This window comes from Chelonoidis abingdonii, chromosome 9, assembly GCF_003597395.2.
Source record: "Chelonoidis abingdonii isolate Lonesome George chromosome 9, CheloAbing_2.0, whole genome shotgun sequence".
NCBI classification, from domain to species: domain Eukaryota; kingdom Metazoa; phylum Chordata; order Testudines; family Testudinidae; genus Chelonoidis; species Chelonoidis abingdonii.
The window spans coordinates 5,920,116-5,940,237 of NC_133777.1; the positions used below are offsets into that span (position 1 = coordinate 5,920,116).

At 46.4% G+C, this 20,122-nt stretch overlaps 1 protein-coding gene across 2 annotated transcripts in view; it reads left to right on the top strand.

Moving 5' to 3' along the window:
• CACNA1H (calcium voltage-gated channel subunit alpha1 H) overlaps positions 1–20,122 on the top strand; it is a 203,668-nt gene that overhangs the window by 160,186 nt on the left and 23,360 nt on the right. For both annotated transcript variants that reach the window (XM_032762698.2, XM_075069148.1), the window contains exons 24-28: positions 2,556–2,707; positions 6,444–6,553; positions 7,635–7,768; positions 9,390–9,460; positions 19,014–19,092. In XM_032762698.2, the coding sequence (XP_032618589.1) occupies positions 2,556–2,707; positions 6,444–6,553; positions 7,635–7,768; positions 9,390–9,460; positions 19,014–19,092 (546 nt within the window). The remainder of the gene's footprint in view (positions 1–2,555; positions 2,708–6,443; positions 6,554–7,634; positions 7,769–9,389; positions 9,461–19,013; positions 19,093–20,122) is intronic.

Sequence of the window (20,122 nt, forward strand, 5' to 3'; positions counted from 1 at the left end):
GTCAATAGATGATCATCTGTAGTACCTTTTACTGATGTACTTATAACCAGCTACAGCACATACTATTCATGTCTGTCACATGCTTGTAAGAGCTATTAATCATTTATTAACAATAAATGTACCTTTAATATAAAGTTTGACCAATTTGGGTAAACCTTAGCCCTTCCTGCATGCTGATTTTGCACATTCCCCAAGAAGCCAGTTCCAAATTTCCACATATGATAAGCCTGAACGCACAATGTGCTTCCATGCACAAACTTAAATAAATATTTTTTAATTTCAAATAATGCTTTTTATAGATGTACCATAGGATTAGCCAAACTCAGCTATTCACAGCAAAGACCATCGCTCCAGTTCAACAAAATTTATGGGATTTATACCAGTAATCAAAAACAAAACACACAGAAAAATAATTGTGTTTGCTTTTGTGTTGTTTTTGTACCTCCACGGGCATTAAAATTAAGTCTAGGTGACCTTGATTAAAAAAGCGTTCAATATGTCCCCATTCCACATTTAACCACCAAAAAAAAATAGTAGCTAAAGGATTTGGGTGGATCCAGTTCCTTCTAACCAAATTATTTCAGTTTTTGTGTTCTGATTCTGGCATCATCCATATTACCAAAAAATATTACAAGTGCCACTCCAGCTGGAAGATATTAGCAAGGATGGGAAGATGAGCTCCTGGAGCCTTCTGAGCATAGTTGTTTCATATTTCCCTTCTTTTAAAATAAACTCTCTCCTGCTTTCAACTCTTGAGACATTTAAAACTAGATTGGGCAAAGCATTAACAAAAACACTGTCAGAAACAATCCTGCTCTGGCTTGGATATATGGCCTAATAGGTCTCTAGATTTGGCCCTGATTTAGTTTTTTGTATTTTGTGCTTATTAAATTTGAAACAGAATCAATCGGAAAGACCACAGTCAAAATCTACTACACACACAGTAAGATTACTACACGATCACGGGGTTGTATCCAGAAACTAGTTACAGTGGCTGTGCTCAGGCTCGTTATGCACAATAAATTTCTCAGTTAAAAAAGTTCTTGACCAAAGGCACAGATATTAAGTTCACATGGCCACAGTCCAGCTATTTTCTTGGTTACTCCCCTGCCCTGGTTCTTAAATTTCAAAAGAACCTTGCTCTGCATAATGTTAGAATTAATGTTTTAATATATTTCACTTTTAGCATGTTTCCTTTGGGTGACCTTCACTTCTGGGCAGTGGGACTTGAGAGTTGTCCTGCACAGGGTGAATTTCACCCCACTGGAGGCATACAGCAGAAAATGTCACACCTCCAAGCACCTGTCTAGATACAAAAGAGAAGGAACTAACACTATTACAGTCTGCACTATTTGATGTGCTAAGCCTCTGTCTTTGAATCATGGCCGCTTTCCGTTTGCAAATCTGAGTTACTTACAACAAAGTCATTGTAGGGACAATAGGTACAGAACATTCCACCCTATCTCCTGGGGACCGTTACCCTTAACCTCGTCCCCTATGCTAATAACCATCCACCAACATGTGTTCCTCAGCTGCCTCATCCATCCTTGCATTCCCTCAAAGACCATGCCTAGCTGGTAAATCCCCTTTCTCATAGAAGATGAGTCCAGGTTCCCATTCTCATTCCCATCGACCTGTAAGTTGTTTGATTCTAGCTGAGTGAGAAGTAGAGATGCTCAGCCTGTTCCAGATAAAACAAGAACTGCCCTGGCTCTTTGCCCCAAACTGGAATTGAACCTGTTGTGGGTCTGAAGACTTTTCCTTCCTTAATTTCTGTTTCCAATCCTGGCTCTTGCACTCCTTGCTTCCAACCAGAGAGTGAAGTGCCTGAGATAATATGAGTGAAGAGGCTGGTCTCTGATGTGACTAGAAGTGGTAAGTACAATGAAATCTTGCAAGAGAGAACCTGGCCTTCCAAGTTATCCAAGACAGTTCTGTCGGCCCAAGAAGCCTGGATTGTTCTGATAAGGTATCTGATCCTTTTGGGTGCTTAGCTGAACTGAGTCTCCGAAGGGCCGTTGTTGCTAGTTGGGAGGCCTTTGTTCATTCCGTGTGAAGGTCGGTGCCTTGCGTCTGCTCAAAACTCTTTGGAAGCCTCTGATCCCGGTCAGTTCATAGGAGGAGCCCACCTGGCGCCCAATTTTGTGTGTAAGGCCACGTCTATACGACGCGCCGTATCGGCGCTTTACAATCGATTGCTCGGGGATCGATATATCGCGTCTCATCTAGACGCGATATATCGATCCCTGAGCGCGCTTACATCGATTCCGGAACTCCACCAAAACCAACGGAGTTCCGGAATCGACATGGCGAGCCGCGCACATCAATCCCGCGCAGTGAAGACGGGTGAGTAGATCGATTTTAGATAATCGATTTCAGCTACGCTATTCTCGTAGCTGAAATTGCGTATCTAAAATCGATTTTCGCGCGTCGTGTAGACACGGCCTAAGAGACAACAGTCAGGAAAGGATGTTGTTTGATACCTGCCAACGTGCCTCACCCTGGTAGGAGGGAAACATGGTCATTCCCTTGCGTTTGCTTGTCTCTTTCTGCAGAAGCCCAGCGCAGACCCTACTATGCTGACTATTCCCCGACGCGGAGGTATATCCACACCCTCTGTACCAGCCACTATTTGGACCTGTTCATTACTTTTATCATTGGGGTCAATGTCATCACCATGTCAATGGAGCACTATAACCAGCCCAAGGTAAGAGCCTCCTGCCCTCCTTGGAGAGCAATCAGACAGTGTGTCAGAGCAATTAAGGACCATATCCTGTTCCCTGAATATCATGGGAGTATGACCATTGATGTCAATGGTATCTGACTATGGCCCTAAGCGAAAACTGACACGAGAGTGTTCCCTGTTCTTTGAGATGCTTCTGAGGACATCAAGTATTTGGTACAATGAATTTATCAGCTGTAGCCCCATTTCCAGCTTTGATTAGGGCCAGCTGTACTGTACTGCCAGAAAAGAGTCACCTCTTGAAGCAAAGAGCTTGATTCTCCTCTTGTGTAAACGGGTGTAAATCAGGAGTAATGCCTTTGAAGTCAGTGGAGTTACACTTGCGTAGGGGTGAGATCAGAATCAGGCCCACAGAGGATTAAATGGACTTTTCCCTCAAGAGCGATGAAAGAAAAATTGCCCAAATAATTGGTCTCCTCATTTTAGCAGTGTCCTATTGATATTTGCCATGTAGTTTTTCATTACCAGGTGGAGTAAAACATGCCAGTGTTTTAGAATATTCCATTAACTGATGTTAATATGCAAGGAGTGAGCTCAGAGTGGCTTTCTTTCCTCACTGAATTTGGAGTAAATCAGCTCTGTTTACATGTAATGCTTTTGCCTCAGACATCATAAAAACCCTGTCTCTTGATGAAGCCTTAGGCATATGTGGCAGGGCACCTCCTGTGTCTCACTGGCTTTCTCCCTCGGGCGGTGGGTGGACTGGAATAAACCCACCTGACTCCAGAGGTTTTTTCTCTTCACTCGGGTTGTTTTTTCCTTTATTTCCCTGGTGGGCTGCAGAGTAGGCCCAAGAAGTTCTCTTAAGCAAAGTGAAAGAAACCCCCAAACTCACAATGCAAATAGAAATACTTCCCTTGCCTCTTCCAGGTGCTACCCTACTGCACTGGCTCCTCTTTGCCCATGGTTCCCCAAGCTGCTGTTATCTTGGTTTTTTTCCCTATAGGGAGGGGAGACGGCCTGTCTCTCATCTCTCCCTTCCCCTCTCTCACCAGAAGAGGGTTTTTTAAAAGTTACTGGCAGCCCTTACCTGGCCTCCCATGTCTCTAGTTAACCAGAGTTAACCCTTTTTCAGCTCCTAGGGCAGTGGTCCCCAAACATTTTTGTCTATGCCCCCCCTTATCTCGTTGGTCATTCCCGCCCAGCATCCTGGAGGACACAGTCAGGAGCCAGGACCGGGGCCGACCCAGCAGCTGTGGCCTTGGCTGGGAGCGGGGCCACGGTCGGAGCCAGGGATTGCGGCAAGGAGCAGGCCTGTGGGCGGGGCTGGGAGTAGGGTTGCCAACCCACCAGAATTGTCCTGGAGTCTCCAGGAGTTTACGATTCATCTATCGGAGGGGTAGCCGTGTTAGTCTGGATCTGTAAAAGCAGCAAAGAGTCCTGTGGCACCTTATAGTCTGTTAGTCTTTAAGGTGCCACAGGACTCGTTGCTGCTTTTAAGATTCATCTGTAGTTAAAGTTTATGTCCTGTGATGAAACCTCCAGGAATACATCCAACCAAAATTGGCAACCCTAGCTGGGAGCCAGGGGCCATGGCCGGGAGTAGGCCGACGGTTGGGTCCAGGAGCTGGGGGCTGCAGCCAGGAGCAGGGCCAGACCTGCAGCTGGGGCCAGGGGTGGGGCTGGAGTGGAGGCAGAGTGGGGCTCCTTCTCCCCTCCATCCCCCTGTGGGAGCTGGTCTGGGTCCCGCCACACCTCCCCGAATGTTCCTCCATGGCCTCCTAGGGAGGCATGTCACACAGTCTGGGGACCAGTATCCTAGGGAGCAGGGCCTTTACCGCGCTCTTAGGACTTGTCAGGATTGACTTTGTCACACATAAATCTTTTGGCCTGTCCATCTGTATTACAGGAGCATTACACAGTATTATCCCCCACAGCTCTCCTGAGTTTGTGTTTGCTTTTTAATAATGTAGGATTTGCCATGGCACCTGAAAATGATTCTCTGGGAAGTTAAGCCAAGATACACCAAGCCAGAGGGTAGAGTGTGTGTGTGTGTGCGTGCGTGTGTGTGTGTGTGTTTTATGCCACCTATACTTTTCTGCTCCTGTAATTCCCTTACACAGCAGCCTCTGTTTTATTTCTCCTGAATCCGATCTCACCTACATGTGTGTTGCGTGAGTGTAAATCAGTGGAGTTCCTCTGGGTGTACACCAGTGTGCGTGATACAAGAACTGGACCCAGAGCGAGGGAGATCTTAAGTTAAATAATAGATGGCTACATTGTAAAAAACAAAGGTGTCTATTTTATTTTAGGCAATATAATTAGACTCAAAATAGAGCAAGGCAGGCATTCAGAAATGCCAGCCCTATGACATCTGTACAACTTTCAGATCACATTTCCAAAAATCAACAGGAGTCTATCCCACGCATCAGGGGAGAGCACTCGCACAGACGTCAGTAGGAGAATTTTGCCCTGAAATTAAGCCATCTCTGTAGTTCTGTGTTCCCCTGTCACCAAAGCAAATGAGCTTTTCTTTTCTCTAATATTTCCGTTGCCTTTTTGTTTCCTATTGTGTTCGGTTTTGTTGTTCATTTTTCTGAGTTGTAAGAAACCCTATGGCCACATTTGACCAGAAAACAACCCCAGTCAGAAAAAAAAAAAGCTCTTTTACTCCAGGGCACTCTATTTTAAGATTTGAGCTGTGTGTTTTTTTGCTATTGTTGGCCTCCAACTCCAATGAAATCCATTATAAACAGTCATCATCTTAGAGTATAAACACTCTGGATTCCTTACTTCCGAGAGCGACTTTATAGAGGGAGCGAACATTACACCAAATATGGAGATACTTTGCCCATCACTGGAGATGTAATACATTTCGAGAAGGCAAGATTTCATCTGTCTCCATGATTATTTATTTTGCTGACTGTATTAAACTAAGCTGAATTCTAGGAATAGCCACACTGGAATAAAGCAATGATCCATCTAATCCAGTATTCTGTCTCTTATCATAGCCAACTCTAGCTATATCAGAAGACAGTGTAAGATATTCATAATGCATCTTATAACAAAATTATAGTAAGTGAGAAAGGGATTGAATTTCCTCTTGCTGCTCATGTGTTCAGCAGTTTATGCCCCGAAGTCTGAGGATTGATCGACAGCCATTGTAATTTTTGGACTAGCTAGTATCACTGCTGATGATGTTCTTATTCAGCTCAACGTCTAGTTGTTTTTCAAGTTTTGCTGTGGTATTTGATGCAATAATATTTCATAGCAATGATTCCATAGTCTCATTCTACTTTGGGTTAAAAATAGAGGGCGGATTAACCCATACAACGCAGATCTGGATTTTGAAAACTCCCAAAGACTCAGGGGTCTGGAGGCCTGGTTTTGGTTAGGGCCCATCTTTTGTTAAAATGTAACTATTTTTAAGCAGCATAGAAACTTGCCTTCTCAATTTCCATGTCAGAGAGATTCTTTTGGGGCCTAATTCTGATCTCACACTGGGGCAAATCAATAGTAACTCTTATGAAGTTATTGGAGTTATACTGATGTGAGTTGCAAATCAGACCTTTAAACTCATATTCATTCATATGCAGAGCACCTGATTCTGAGTTTCCAAGCATCAGCCGCTTTATCCCTCCATTTGTGCTTTGCCCTCACTTTTGTCTCTTCCTCCAGCATCCTCCTGCCTGTCAAGTGCTTTGTGGTGGGACTAAGGTAATGCAGCCTGTATAGGACTAACAAGTGCCTTTCCTTTCAGTCCCTGGATGAAGCTCTGAAGTACTGCAACTATGTGTTCACCATTGTTTTTGTGTTTGAAGCTGTTCTGAAGTTGGTGGCATTTGGTTTTCGAAGATTCTTTAAAGATAGGTGAGATTATTTTCAACTCCTTTGTGTTTGGCCCAGGGTCTGAACCAGAAGCCAGGCAATGGAAGCATTGCTGTAAAAATAACATAGTTGGATACAAGAATCTCTATGCTGACTAGCTACCGGGGCTGTTTCGCAGGAGCCAAGAGGTTAGCAAAAATGATGATTGACACCGCTGGTCACGCTTTGTAAAAGGATTAGGAAATGAATACAAAGGGTTTAAGTGTGTTCTTAGCCCCTTTCATTGACTCCACCAAAGAATTTATCACTGCTTAGTTATGCTTGGCCTTGAGGTGACAGTCAAGCCACTACCTTTAATACATGCATGGAAAAGACTATTCTTAATAACTTAACGGCACCATTTCCTGCAGAACTGATGTCCTATCCAATCTAGACTAGTCCGTGGGCAGCCTGCAGGATGCTAAGTAAACCCCCCAGCAATGGACGAAGGAAGACGCCCTCAGCGCTGTTGTTCTCTGACTGCAGCTACCCTGAAGCATAACTTCACAGTTTGCTGCTCACTCAACCGGATACAAACCTGTGTGACAGCGGGCTGTGATTTGGAGACCGAGGAGCCAGATATGTCAAAGAGCCTTATTTCATGCTCCTCTTCACACAGATAGGTCAGATGCTGTTCCATTTAGTCCTGGGAACAGTTTGTGTCCCTCGTTTATCCAGATGGCTGATACATGGTTCTAGGCTGCCATGAGCAAGCCTGCTTATCAGGAAAACTCCTTAGGAAAGTAGCTTGATCTCTTTTAGCTAAAACAAGTACGAGTTTTTAAGTTGCACATTGCTCTATTTCCAGGGAGGGAAGGGATATCAGGAACAGTGTAGCACAGTATGGTTCCAACGTTCCTCTTTAAACTTTGGACCAAATCCTGAGCTAGAGTAAATCAGTTGAAATAAATGGTGTTTTGCCAGTTAACACCAGCTGAGGTTCTGTTCCATCAATCCTGGATCTGAGAGGGGATGGGGTGCTGGAGAATACAATGCCACTGTTACTAGGTGCCATCCTAACAATTCTGTCCATGATGCTCCTTTGAAGTGTGTGTTTTTGTCTTTCCCAACTGTACCCTGCTAGGTGGAACCAGCTGGACCTGGCCATAGTTCTCCTCTCAATCATGGGCATCACGCTGGAGGAAATTGAAATGAATGCCGCTCTGCCTATCAATCCCACGATCATACGCATCATGCGGGTGCTACGCATAGCAAGGGGTAAGACTTGCCTTTCCGGCCTGGAGCCTCTTCAGTGACAACGCCTGATCTCCGGGGTGATTCCATAGAAACCAGTGGGGTTGCATGAGGGATGAATTCGGCCCATTGTTTCATTTCTAGGTCATTTGAGTTTGATTCAGACCTAGGGATGGAGCTGGGCTGCAGAGTTTTGATTCAAAACTGTAGCCTGATCTATAGATCATGAATAAATATTCCCAGTTATCACTTTGAAGGATGACAGGTTCTTGTCCCAAGATCTGGCCCAGTATTATTAAAATTATTATATAGTTGGGACCCCCGATATGTATGGGTGCAACATGCACACTATAGAAACTCATTGATATTTACAAATAAATAATTTATTTAGCAAATAATTTATTAATACATTTACACACACTCTAAGTCAGTAAGGTGGGTGGAGATAATACAGAAAGTACATCAGAACATCCATATTCATATCATCCTTTGCAGAACAACCTGAAATGTTAGCCATTATCTTCCTCATCCGCATCACCCTCCTCATCTTCACCAGTGGCCATCATTCTGGCCCCTCCCAAGGGCTACATCTCTCTCTCCTACTTCCCCAGGTTGGGGTGCCACTTTTATAATATGTTACGCTGACGTTACCATGCCTAATGCATATTCAGTAGGGGTTCTCCCCTCTTCCTTATTTGTATTTCCTCCCCTTACCAATTTTAAGGTGTCCTTCATCTATAGGTTAGTCTATTTATGATTTAACCCCATTATCATATACGTCAATTAATTGCCATGACACTTTTCCAGTCGGATGTTTCATCCAAAACCTGCCAGAAGCCGGTATCAGTTCACGTTCTGTGGTTGGCTGATGTCTTTATGGACAAAATTCCCCCTTACACTCTACTTCCAATTCCCCCAAACTCAGAAGTTACCTAAGTTTGTCTATGCCAAAGTTCATAGGCCTCAAGCCTCATGCTAACTATTGAAGCCAATAACTTACAGGATACAAGCCTGTAGGTTCCTTGCATTGCTGCTGAATATAATAAAGCAGAATTTAATGCAAAGCAGTGAATACAATAGAGGTAAGCTGGTCCACTGGGCTACAAAACCCAACATGCCCAGATTTCATGGCCCATCTCTAATTCAAATCCAGGGTCCTAGACCTCTTTTAGGAAAAGATCTGCAGTGGGAGCACACAAGAGCAAGGGCTGGTAGATTCCCCCATCCTAGTCTCCTCCTTAGAAGAGGGGAATCATACCAAAAGTGAGGCACCTTTCCTAGACAACAGCTGCAATGGGGCAAGGAGGAGAATTGACTTTGAAGATTACTGTCTGCTCCCATTCGCTTAGGAAAGGACAGGAGGGAGTAGGCCCAGAAGTTCCCCCCATTCTGTTGTATGTACCATGGAGGGGAATATACTTGACACTTAGATTCCTGTCCCTGCATGCTGTATTTATAAACTTAGGGCCTGATCCTCCTCCTTAATAGGTGTAAATGTGGAGTCACTCCACTGACATTAATGAAGTGGCTAGAGAGAGGAGAACTCACCCCACAGCATCTGTTCCACTCTTCTTGAAGAGGTTTGTGGTGTTTACATAAAGAATATTTCCCAGCCCTGGTGCTTCAGCTTTGTTTCTCGTTGTAGTGTTGAAACTGCTCAAAATGGCCACAGGGATGCGAGCTCTCTTGGACACAGTGGTGCAAGCGCTACCCCAGGTAAGTCCGGGGACTTAATCCACGCCTAACAGGTACAGAAGAGTTTGATTTCTCTTGTGGATTTAGTTTTTGTGCTGCACCTTGTAGGAGATGCTGGTCCTGGTGATAGTCTTCGTATTCTCCATTGATACAAATGGTTCTGCTGAGAACCACAGGCAAACATTCTGCCCTCGGGGACTGCAGGGTAGATCTTGTTCCCCAATTTTCTAGCCCCTTGCATGCATGGAATTCCCAGGAGTTCTGGGCTTGGCGACAAAAGCAGAGTGTTGGAGTTAGAGGTCAACCGTGCAGATCTAAGAGCGAAATCTACTCCTCAATCTTTGTAGGCAAAGTTCTTATAAAATACAGAGCTGGGGAGTCAAGGGTGGAGCAGTGCTTCTCAACTGATGCATCATGACTCCCGGTTCGGGCACAGGGCGCTGAACGTTTCATTACAATTACAAAAGAAAAGAAAATTTCCAGAATAACTGCAGGGCAACCAAAATCTTCCATGTTTGTGAGGTCAGATGTTGTGGTTATTGTAGTACCTCTGTCCCTTTCATGTCTGCAAAGGTCACCCAGACCCACCACTCACTCCCCTACTCCCCGCACCCCCATATCCTGGAAGATCAAATATTCTGCCAACTCTCAAAATGCACACCCCAATAATTACATAGGCTTAGCCAGGGGCGGCTCTAGGAACCAGCGCAGCAAGCGTGTGCCTGGGTTGGCAAGCAGTAGGGGGCAGCCTGTTGGTTGCTGTGAGGGCGGCAGTCAGGCTGCCTTTGGCGGCACACCTGCAGGAGGTCTGCCAATCCCGTGGTTTCGGTGGGAATTCAGCGGCAGGGACGCTGATGCGGTACCAGTGGACCTCTCACAGGCATGCCACCGAATCTGCATGACCAGCAGACCACCTGCAGGCATGTCGCCAAATCTGTGTGACTAGCGGACCTCCCGCAGGCGTGCTGCCGAATCTGTGTGACTAGCGGACCTCCCGCAGGCATGCCGCCAAATCTGTATGACTAGCGGACCTCCTGCAAGCGTGCCGCCGAATCTATGTAACTAGCAGACCTCCTGCAGGTGTGCCGCCGAATCTGTGTGACTAGCAGACCTCCTGCAGGCGTGCCGCCGAATCTGTGTAACTAGCAGACCTCCTGCAGGCATGCCACTGAATCTGCCTTGTGCTTTTCCACTGCCCTGTGCCTTGTGCTCTCATTTACACCTGAGCAAAGTGGGTTTAAAATGCTCCCAGCTCAGAATGATAGTGTCTTGCACTCACTTTATTACAGGCATTAAGTGCTGATACAAGCCTGGGAGAACTGGGCCTGGGTAACTCATACAACTTTGTTAGGGCTTATCTACACAGGGAAATTCACCATTGGAATTATACCAGTGTAATGATACCACTGTTGCTACTCTGGAATAACATCCTATGTGCCTGCTGCTTTCAGAATAAGTGTGTCTACATGGGAGTTGTACCGGATAGCTACAGAGGTTTAATTATACTGGGCTAGTAATAGAGGTATAATTGTACCGGCATCTGGTGCATTTCTCCATATAGACAAACCCACAGTCTCTCTGACCTGAACTGAAAAACAGAAGTTTCTTTTTCTTGGAAAACTCTGTTTATCCTTCACCACTGCCTCAAAAGATGTTCTTAATCTAAGCCAATTGCTCTTTGATATTCAGACTTTGCTTTCAACAATGGGCTTTGGCTGAGAAGAAAGCCTGGAATTTACAAACCCGACCCCTGCGTTGGCATTTCAAAAAAGCACTTTATTTGTGTATTTTCTTTTTCTTTTGAAAGCCCATGTGAGTACAGAACTTTTTTTAAAAAAAACAAAAGGGGCGCCTGAGGCCAGGTTTTTTGCTTGTGACATGCAAACCAAATTTTCTGCTGATGTGAAATCCCTGGGAACCTTGCAGGCAAATCTTGTGCTGATAAAAGCTGTCATTAAAGTAAAAGTTGGAGAAAGGGGACTTGGAAAATCTTTCTCCCCATCTTCAACCCTAATAATGTTGCACTACTTAAAGTTGCACCCAGGATCTGAAGCGCAGAGAGACATTTCTTACCCTAACGTATCAGTCTGTGTAACTCTTTTGCACCAGCTTGTTAAATGACAAGCGAGGGGAATTCCATTTGTATGGGTGCTGCTGCAGCTTTTCAAGATGTCTGTCTAGGAGTTGGTTGAATTAGCCCTTTCCAGCACTCTCATGCAGTACTAATTACAATTAATTACCAAATGTTGGCATTACAATAAATTTCTTTTCCTTTTTCGAGGGTGATTTTCGTCAGTTTCCTATTTGTTTGTATTACTTATCAAGAGAGATGAGCTTGATCTCCCCCTGCAGAAAAAAGCACCCCTGAACTTTGGGGATCCTGCCCTTTGAATCCACATTTCATAGCTGGCCCACTGAGACAGGGAGTCATCAAGATCCAAATGCATGGACTCAGCCTGTGTCAAAAAATCACAATCCCAGTTTATTAATATTAATGAACATATGCATAAGTGAGCGGGGAAGAGAAATCCTGCTGCCACCATAAAACACCTTTCTCCTCCGTTAGAACTTCCAGACTGAGCATCTAATGAAAACACTCTGCCTTAAAGCCAGGAAGAGTTCCCATCATGCACTGCTCTTAAAGTGGTAGTCTAGGAGAAGTGAGACAAAGAAGCAGTGGTCAGGGGAAAGACCTTGAAAAGGTAGCGCTCCCTCCCTCCCTCTGCCCAGTCACAGCCCCAATATTCATAACGGATCAAGCCCCCAGCAAACATTTTGGAGGTTCAAACCAGATCCAACTCTGTGACTTGGGCCTGTTCCTGTCTGTCTGTTTTGTGGTGGTTTTACCTAAGGCATCGTCTCTTTTTCAGTGATGAACCTGCGTTTTCCAATTTCACAGCTCAGTTGACCAATCAGTAAAGATGTCTAGTGACCTGGCCAGGGTCACCACAAAGCCATTACCAATCTTTGTCCTGCTGTGCTATGAGCAGTCTTAGGAGAAAAGGAATTTTGAAAATGCAGAATGAGCAAATCATACAGTGCAGGAGAATTAAAAAAACCAACAGGGAAATAGCCTCATTGGCAGAGGAAGAATCCCTCCTCTGGACTTACAGCTATAACATATATAGAGCCAAATTCTGCTCCCAGGTGTGCTAATGCAGATCCCAAAGTAACAGTGTTACTCCAGGTTAACGTGAATTAAACTGACATCATTAACTAGACATCACTAGCCATAGATCAAGTTTTCCATCATGATAATTTAGTCTGACCTCCTGCATAAGCCAGGGCAAAGAACTTCATGATGCAGTATATAACATCTCTTGTAGAAAGATATCTAGTCTTCATTTATAGATTGAAAGTGATGGAGAGTCCACCACATCCTTAGGTAACTTTTTTTCCCATGAAAAGTTAAATACTCTCATTGTTAAAATGTGCACCTTATTTCTCGTCTGAATGTGTCTAGCTTCTGCTTCCATTGGATCTCGTTATGCCTTTTTTCTGCTAAATTAACGAGCTGTCTTCTGTCAGAAATCTCTTCCTTATGTAGATACTTGTTGACTGTGGTAAAGCCACCTCTTAACCTGCTTTTGAATCAGCTAAATAGATTGAGTTTCTTTTATCTCACACTGTGTGAGGTGGGTTCTCCAGACCTTGAGTTCTTCTTGTAGCTCTTTTTCTGAACCCTTCCCAGTTTTTCCACATCCTTTTTCGAGTGCGGATATCACACCTGTACACCCCCTTCCAGTAATGATGTCACTACTACCGTATACAGAGGTAATACCACTGCCCTAGTCCTGTTTTGAAAGTCCCCCGAGTACATATGCAAAGATTGCTTTTGCCCCTTAGCTACAGCATCACACGGGGAACTCACAGTCACCCCAACTCCTTTTCAGAGTCACTGCTTTCCAGCCTACAGTAACCCATCTTATAAGTGTGACCTACATTCTTTGTTCCCAGATGTATGACCTTGCATTTGGCTGTGTTAAAACCCATGTTGTTTGAGTGAGCCCAGCTTACCCAGGTCAGTCTGTATAACTGTTCTCCTATAAATTGCCAGTCAGAAAGCGTTTGCAAGCAGTTGCCAGCTTTGCTCCTGATGGAGGAGACAAAATGAAATTCAGCCCTAGCAGTGCTATCGGTAGCACAATGTGGGGCCTTTGCTGTCAGAAACAAACAGAAACAGCTGACAAATACATAGGGCGCAACGGATGCGATTTTTAAATACTCACTTTTCGGGCCATAACCACAATTTACTAAATACCATTAAAGAATCTACTGTGAAAGTGAGACATTTACAGAAACATGAGGCACAATAGCGCAGCTAAAAGAGATCGTTTGTTGCAAGTTGAACTGTTTGATTTTCCTTTGTATCCCCCTGGTGGGTTAGATTCTGCTCAGTCACGCCGCTCTGATTCCGTTGGAGTGACTCTAGATTTTCACTGCTGTGGCTGAGAGCAAAATCTGGTCCAATCTATCTAGAAGATCTGGGTTCTTTTTTTTTATTTCATCTGTGGAATGCCATTAATTAAACCCAGGATTGGACAACATACCTCCTTCTTCTCTTCAAAGCTTGGAACTCTGTACAACAGAGATTCTGTGCCAAGAAAAATGTGAAGAACTCCCTGTTCCATGCTTCTTTCTGCTGAAGGACGAGGGCTACAGTTTGCTGCTGTCTGGGAGTTTAACTCTTCTAGGGGCAGTTCCCATGGTGATTTTGGGTGCAGCTTTTAAAGGAGTTACTGCTGTTGTCTAAAGGAGATTATATGAGCTAAACAATAGTTGAGTGTTACCATACCCTGGAAATATACGGCGATCGTAAAGGCCCAGAGAAGGGGAACAAAAATGGCTTGAGGATGGGACCTGCAGCTGACAACAGCTGGGAGAAGTTAAATACTCAGTGCTGATGTGGAGCCCCATTGAAGTCAATGGACTTGTTCCTAAGTCAGGTCCACACTTGGCCCTTAACTTTATTTAGCCACACAAAAAAAAGAAGAGGGGAGAGTCTTGACTGAATGATTCCAAATGATACAGGCTGCAGTGAAAAATGACCGGTCCCTCTTTTTGAACCCTGTCCCATAATAGGGGAACAAAGGGGCTCAGGCCATTATTGGCCACCCATTATTGGCAGTAGATGAGGTCAGTGGTTAGCTCCCAGCTGGAAGGAAAGAAAAGTGAGAAGAAAAAGAAAGGAGGAAAAGTCAGGGGCGGGGGCAAGGGGACAGGGAAGACAAGCAAAAATGTAAGCGAGTCTAGAACCGGGCTGAGAGACGTTGGCGGAGCAATGCATGGGGAGGGCTTTGGGAGCAATACAATGCAGTTGACTGCCCTGAAGTAGTCATATAGATACGCAGAGCACTGCAGCCTCCCAGGCTGTCGATCTGGCACCTTCGCCCAGGACTGGCTCTCACACAGATGATGTCTGCTTTCCAGGTTGGTAAATGTGTCCATTTCGTCCTTTGTCTAGTGTGTAAATTAGCCGGCATTTCCCTAATTCCAGAGTTATTGCTTTGCATGGCGGGAGCTGGCAGGAAAAGATCAGGACCCATTGTCCTGGGAAAGGATTGGCAGAGGCTTAGCTTTGTGAGACATTGCTCTTCACAGGCATCCCGGGGTGCCCCAGTGTGTTCTCTGCAAGGATGGCTGAAATGCCAAGGGGTGGGCTGGCAGTGTGGAAATAATTGAGTCAGAGCAGCAAGAGGTCTTGGAGGAGCTGGAGCAGGTTTCAGGAGCAGGAGAGAGGAGGCCCTGCCTTTCATTAACGCCTCTCATGGAGCCAACCAGCAGAGGGTGGAGAGGAGGTGGTCAGTCACTACGCTCTGTAGGGCTTGGTTTTGACTCTACGTCCTGACAGCGGATTCGGTAGTGCTGTGGGCCAGGAGCTAGCATCCTGCTCTAATAACGATCGTATTAGCACTTCTGGAGCACTTTCCATCTGAGTCTCCCAAAATGCTTCACCTAGGAAGGTACGTACCATTCACCCCTGTTAGATACAGAGGGAGAACTGACACACTAATCCAAAGCCCATTGAAGACAACATGAGACAACCCTTTGACATCACTGGGCTTTGGATCAGGCCCAGAGAGAGGTTATAAGACCCACTTGCTCCAGGTTCACACAAGTCAGTGGCCTTGGAGGGAGCAGAATACGGGCATGAGTCTCAGCCTCGATATCCTTTCACCAGCAGGGTGGGCCCGGCTCAGAGGAGCCAACGCTGCCACCTCAGCATAGCCTCTGCGCTGCTTGGGAGGCACTGGGCCTCCCCATGGCTCCCAGTTCAGGGCTGCACTTTCAGGGCACAGCTGAGCCTTTAACGAAAACAGCCTCCGTAACCCCCTGTGAGGTAGCACACAGCTGTATCCTGGTTCTGTGGGTGGGGAAACTGAGGCACACAGCGCTTTAGGTCATCAAAAGGTCTGTGGCACCGCCGGGAACAGAACCCTAATCCCCAGCCCACTGGTGTTTAGCTACCACAGCAACTAGAGTCAATTACATAGAATAGCTGGAACCAAAAGACGCCCCTCAGTGCAGTACTAAGGACACTGATGTCCTGAGCAGCCAAAGCAGAGAGAGGCCCCAAGCCATCCATCCCAGTGCATGCTAAGCCCAGGCCTTTGGGTGACGTACTCAGTTCTGTGAAGTCCCCCAGGTGTCCTGGATGTGCTCAGTAAAGTTACTGGGCTTCTGCCTCACTGCTGACCCGTAGCATGTTAGTTCAAGGCTCCCAGGGCTTGGAGATACAAAAGGGATGCGAATGGGGTGTCAAGTGACCTGCCAGAGCCATCTGTGCTTGGGTCTCCCTTGACTGTGTGGCACAGCAGCATCCCGCTCCCTGTTCCACAGCCCCAGGCTGGGGAAGGGACCAGCCAGCGGGATGTGTGCGCTGTGCAGACTGTCCCCTGTAGCCCCATGGGCAATCCACTGAAAAGGCCAGACAAGTTTAGGCTGAATTACCCTGTCTGGGAGCCTCTCTGTGCCCAGCGAAGTCCCTCTCCGACATATTCCCTAGCTAGGGAGGTGGGACCAGGCTGCTGGGGAGAGCCAATCCGGGGGGAGAACAGGTGGCCCTGTCCTGCCCCTGATCTGCGGGCTCTGTGGCTGCATCCCCCGTTTGTTTCATAGGGAGCAGCTCCACAAGACAGACTCCTGGGGTTTCCCTTCCCCGGGCTCCTCCCTACCCGGACTGCTCCCTGGCAGCGTGTGGCCTCTGCCCATTGACGTTGGAGCCACAGCGAATGACTGATGACGCACTGGCCGCCAGCGGGGGCAGACGGGTGGGTTATTTGTTGCTTTTTACATCCGGTTCAGACAGTCCCAGCACAGGTCAGGGGGAGGCCGGAGAATAAACAGAGCCTGTGCTGAACTGTCAGGGCAGAACTGCCTTCAGTAAACCTGCCTCAGATCACTGACTGCCAGGCCAATGGTTGCTGGCTGTTGTTAGAGGATTAGCTGGATCACGAGTGTCTGTTGCTCCTGGAGAGCCCAGAGAAGGCATCCCAGGCCCTGCCTGCTGTGGAAGAGTTTCTGGACGCGATCTCACCTGCCTTGTTCATCATAACAACAACAACAATGATTCATACTTAGCCCTTCTCGAGAGCCTGTCCTCTCTGGCTCTCCCGAGTGCTGGGCTGACCTCAGTTACCTTCCTGCGAAGGGACTGTCAACGGGTATGGTTAGTTACAGAGGTGAAATGACTCACCCAAGGCCATGTACACAGTCCCCCTCCTGTGCTGTTCTGCAGCTTTCTTTGGCCAACTTCCTCACTCCCTTCCTCCCCCACCTCCTCTGCTGGAATAGGCCTCTGATTTCTTCCTCAGACTTCAGCATCTGCAGGGGCAATGGGTTGCCGAAGCCCCCTCTTTCCAGTTGCATGAGGCACGCTCCTGTTTAACACAGCGCCGTGATGTAACACACAGACAAGCTCAGGAGTAAGGGGGAAAGCTGCTGAGTTCATTGCTCGCCATGTGCAGCCATCAGCCAGACACATCTCTGCACGTCGGGAAGGCTGCGCGGCCACATCAGGCAGTTTTTACTGGCAAATCTCAGCTGGAGTCAAGCCATTTCTTGGCTCTCCTCTTTTGCGAGCCGGGTGTCATCGGGGTAGTGAAGCCAGGGCTCACTGTTAGAGATAATATCCACACATGTCATCCTCAAAGCTCATAAACTGGTGACCACAAAACATGACTTGGCTAGTTGCGCTGTCATTAGACTGGGAGATTTTCTGAGCTGCAGTTCTGGAGTTTGTGAGGAACACTGTTATTCATCTTTCTGTTGACACATCGCTGAAGCTACAGGCCGATGTGCATATGGAGGGGTAGGATAGCAAGACGGGAACTAAGAGTCAGCTATCTTGGATTTGTAACCCTCTTCCTTATTCCCCTTCCCTGCCTCTGCTTTGTTTTCCGTCATCACATCATGTCTATGCTTAGACTGTGAGCTGGGTAAGCCAGGGGCTGCCTCTTTTGCCTGTTTTGTGGTACCTAGCACACTTTTAAGCACCATAATTAATAACAGCAGCAGAGCCGTGAAAAATGATTGAGAATCTGCCTCCTTCTAACCGATATCTAAAATCCTATATATCAAACCGATACAGGAAATACAGAGCAATTTCTAAGGCTTCATGTGTATTAAGATGCTGGGTAGTTCCTACTAAGTCACACATACAGGGGGGTTCAGTGAGCTCCAGCAAGCCCAGAGGGAACTTGCAATCGAAGATCTTGTGGGGAAGCCCCAGGAACAACCAAGCTCAGGTAGGAATCCTTTTGAGTCTGAGTTACCAGTTAAACCCATGCCCAGGACAGGGATAAGTTTGGACACCGATTCAGGGCCTGTGTTTCTTCTCGAGGAAGAGATAGGCACTCTGCCCATTCTCAGCTGGCAAGGAAATCCAAAGCTGGATTCACAGACTGCTTGCTTAGGCTGGGGTCCTGTTTTTTTGTTTTCCATTAGAAGAAATACTGCAAATAAGATTTAACCCAGAGGGTTTTACCCATTGATTGCAATAACAGGACACAGCCAGGAAACATTAACGGTCACTGTTGAGCTTCCCCTGGGGTCAGAGGGAGCTTTTGAAATAAGGCAGGTACCTGCGTAGGAATTGAGGTGCCTCACTTCAATGTCTTATTTTTGGAACTCTTGCCCTTAATCACCGTAACATAAACTTTATCAAACCACAAAAGGGCTTAAAATCCAGACTCAGGCCTCGATTCAGCCCAGCACTTCAGCACATGCTGAACCAAAAGCGCATGCTTAAGTCCCATTCTGGGCTTGGGGGAATTGGGTACTAGAGCAGCACAGTGAGCAGGTAGGGGTAGGAGGGTCTTACGCAGACACCGACAGTAGCTAAGACACAAAACACCTGTGGGTGTGGGTGGCTGAAGTGGACAAAACCACCTGAAAGAGAGAGGGTACCCGGAAGGCTTCTCTAGAGATGAAAGACTCAGGGCGGGCCAACGATAAGCCATTGGCCATTTTGTTTCCCTCTTTTTTTTTGTTTGCTTGTATTTAAAATGTAATGGAGCAATTATGGTTGTGACCTCAACTTGCCTGACCCTTGTTCTGCTTTCTTCTTATGTAGGTAGGGAACCTTGGCCTACTTTTTATGCTCCTGTTTTTTATCTATGCTGCCCTGGGAGTGGAGCTGTTTGGAAAGCTAGGTAAGCAATGTGCTTGACACTGTTTATTTCATCAAGTCGATATTTATTTGTCTCTCTCCGTTTCTTTTGTTCTCTCTCTCTCTCTCTCTGGTCCTTTATAGCTCTGTAGCTCTGAAGATTAAAGCTTTCTCTTGATCTTGGGGTCACAGCTGACACATGAGGATGTAACACAGACCCTTTCCGCACCACACATACACACACGCAGAGTGTTCTGACCTTGCTTCCAGCTGCAGAGGAACTGTTTACTGCGTAAATATAATAATCTTGCGGGGTTATATTCACTAAGGCGGAAGTGCGCTGCTTACAGCCCAACAGATGAGTCTGCAGAGTTGGCTTAGAACCAGGTTTATGTTGGAGTAGCACCACAGTGAACCTCCCCCTCTTCAGATCTTCCGCTGCCCTTAATTATTTCCTTTTCCGATAGGTTCTGGGATTCTGTCTTGTTGATAGATTGTTCTCTAAGAGCCATTTCCCCCTTTCTCCATCATCACAAAGCATCAGCTGTTTTAGCGACTTACACCACCGACATCGTTTATTTACTCTGCTCAGGGGAGGTCTCTGACACTGCAGAAGAAATGGCTAAATAGTCACTTACGTACTGCTGTCCAGAAGAAGAGCAGGAGGCGTTAGACAGGAAAGGCAGCACAGTCCTGCTTTGCTCCCAGCTTTCTTGGTGCTGGGAAGAGAGAATACCCCCATTCGCTCTCCTGGTCGGTGATTTCCCCACCAACTCTTGTTGATCAAGGTCAGGAGACATCTGCACAGCGATCAGGGGTGTGACTGCAGTGCTTGGTTTTGATTGAACTAGCTCTAACTAGCAATAGTGAAGCCGTGGCAGCATGGTTTAGGCGACACCACCCAGGCCCCTCGAGAAGCTCATTGTGGCTTTGCTGCTATTGTTAGTGAAGCTAGCTAGAGCTGAGCTAGCTCGGGCATGCCGCACATGCACGAGTCACCCCGCTGAATGCAATGTAGACGTAGCCTCCACTCTGTGTAATGCACTTTCACTTTCTCTGGCTCCATCTACTGG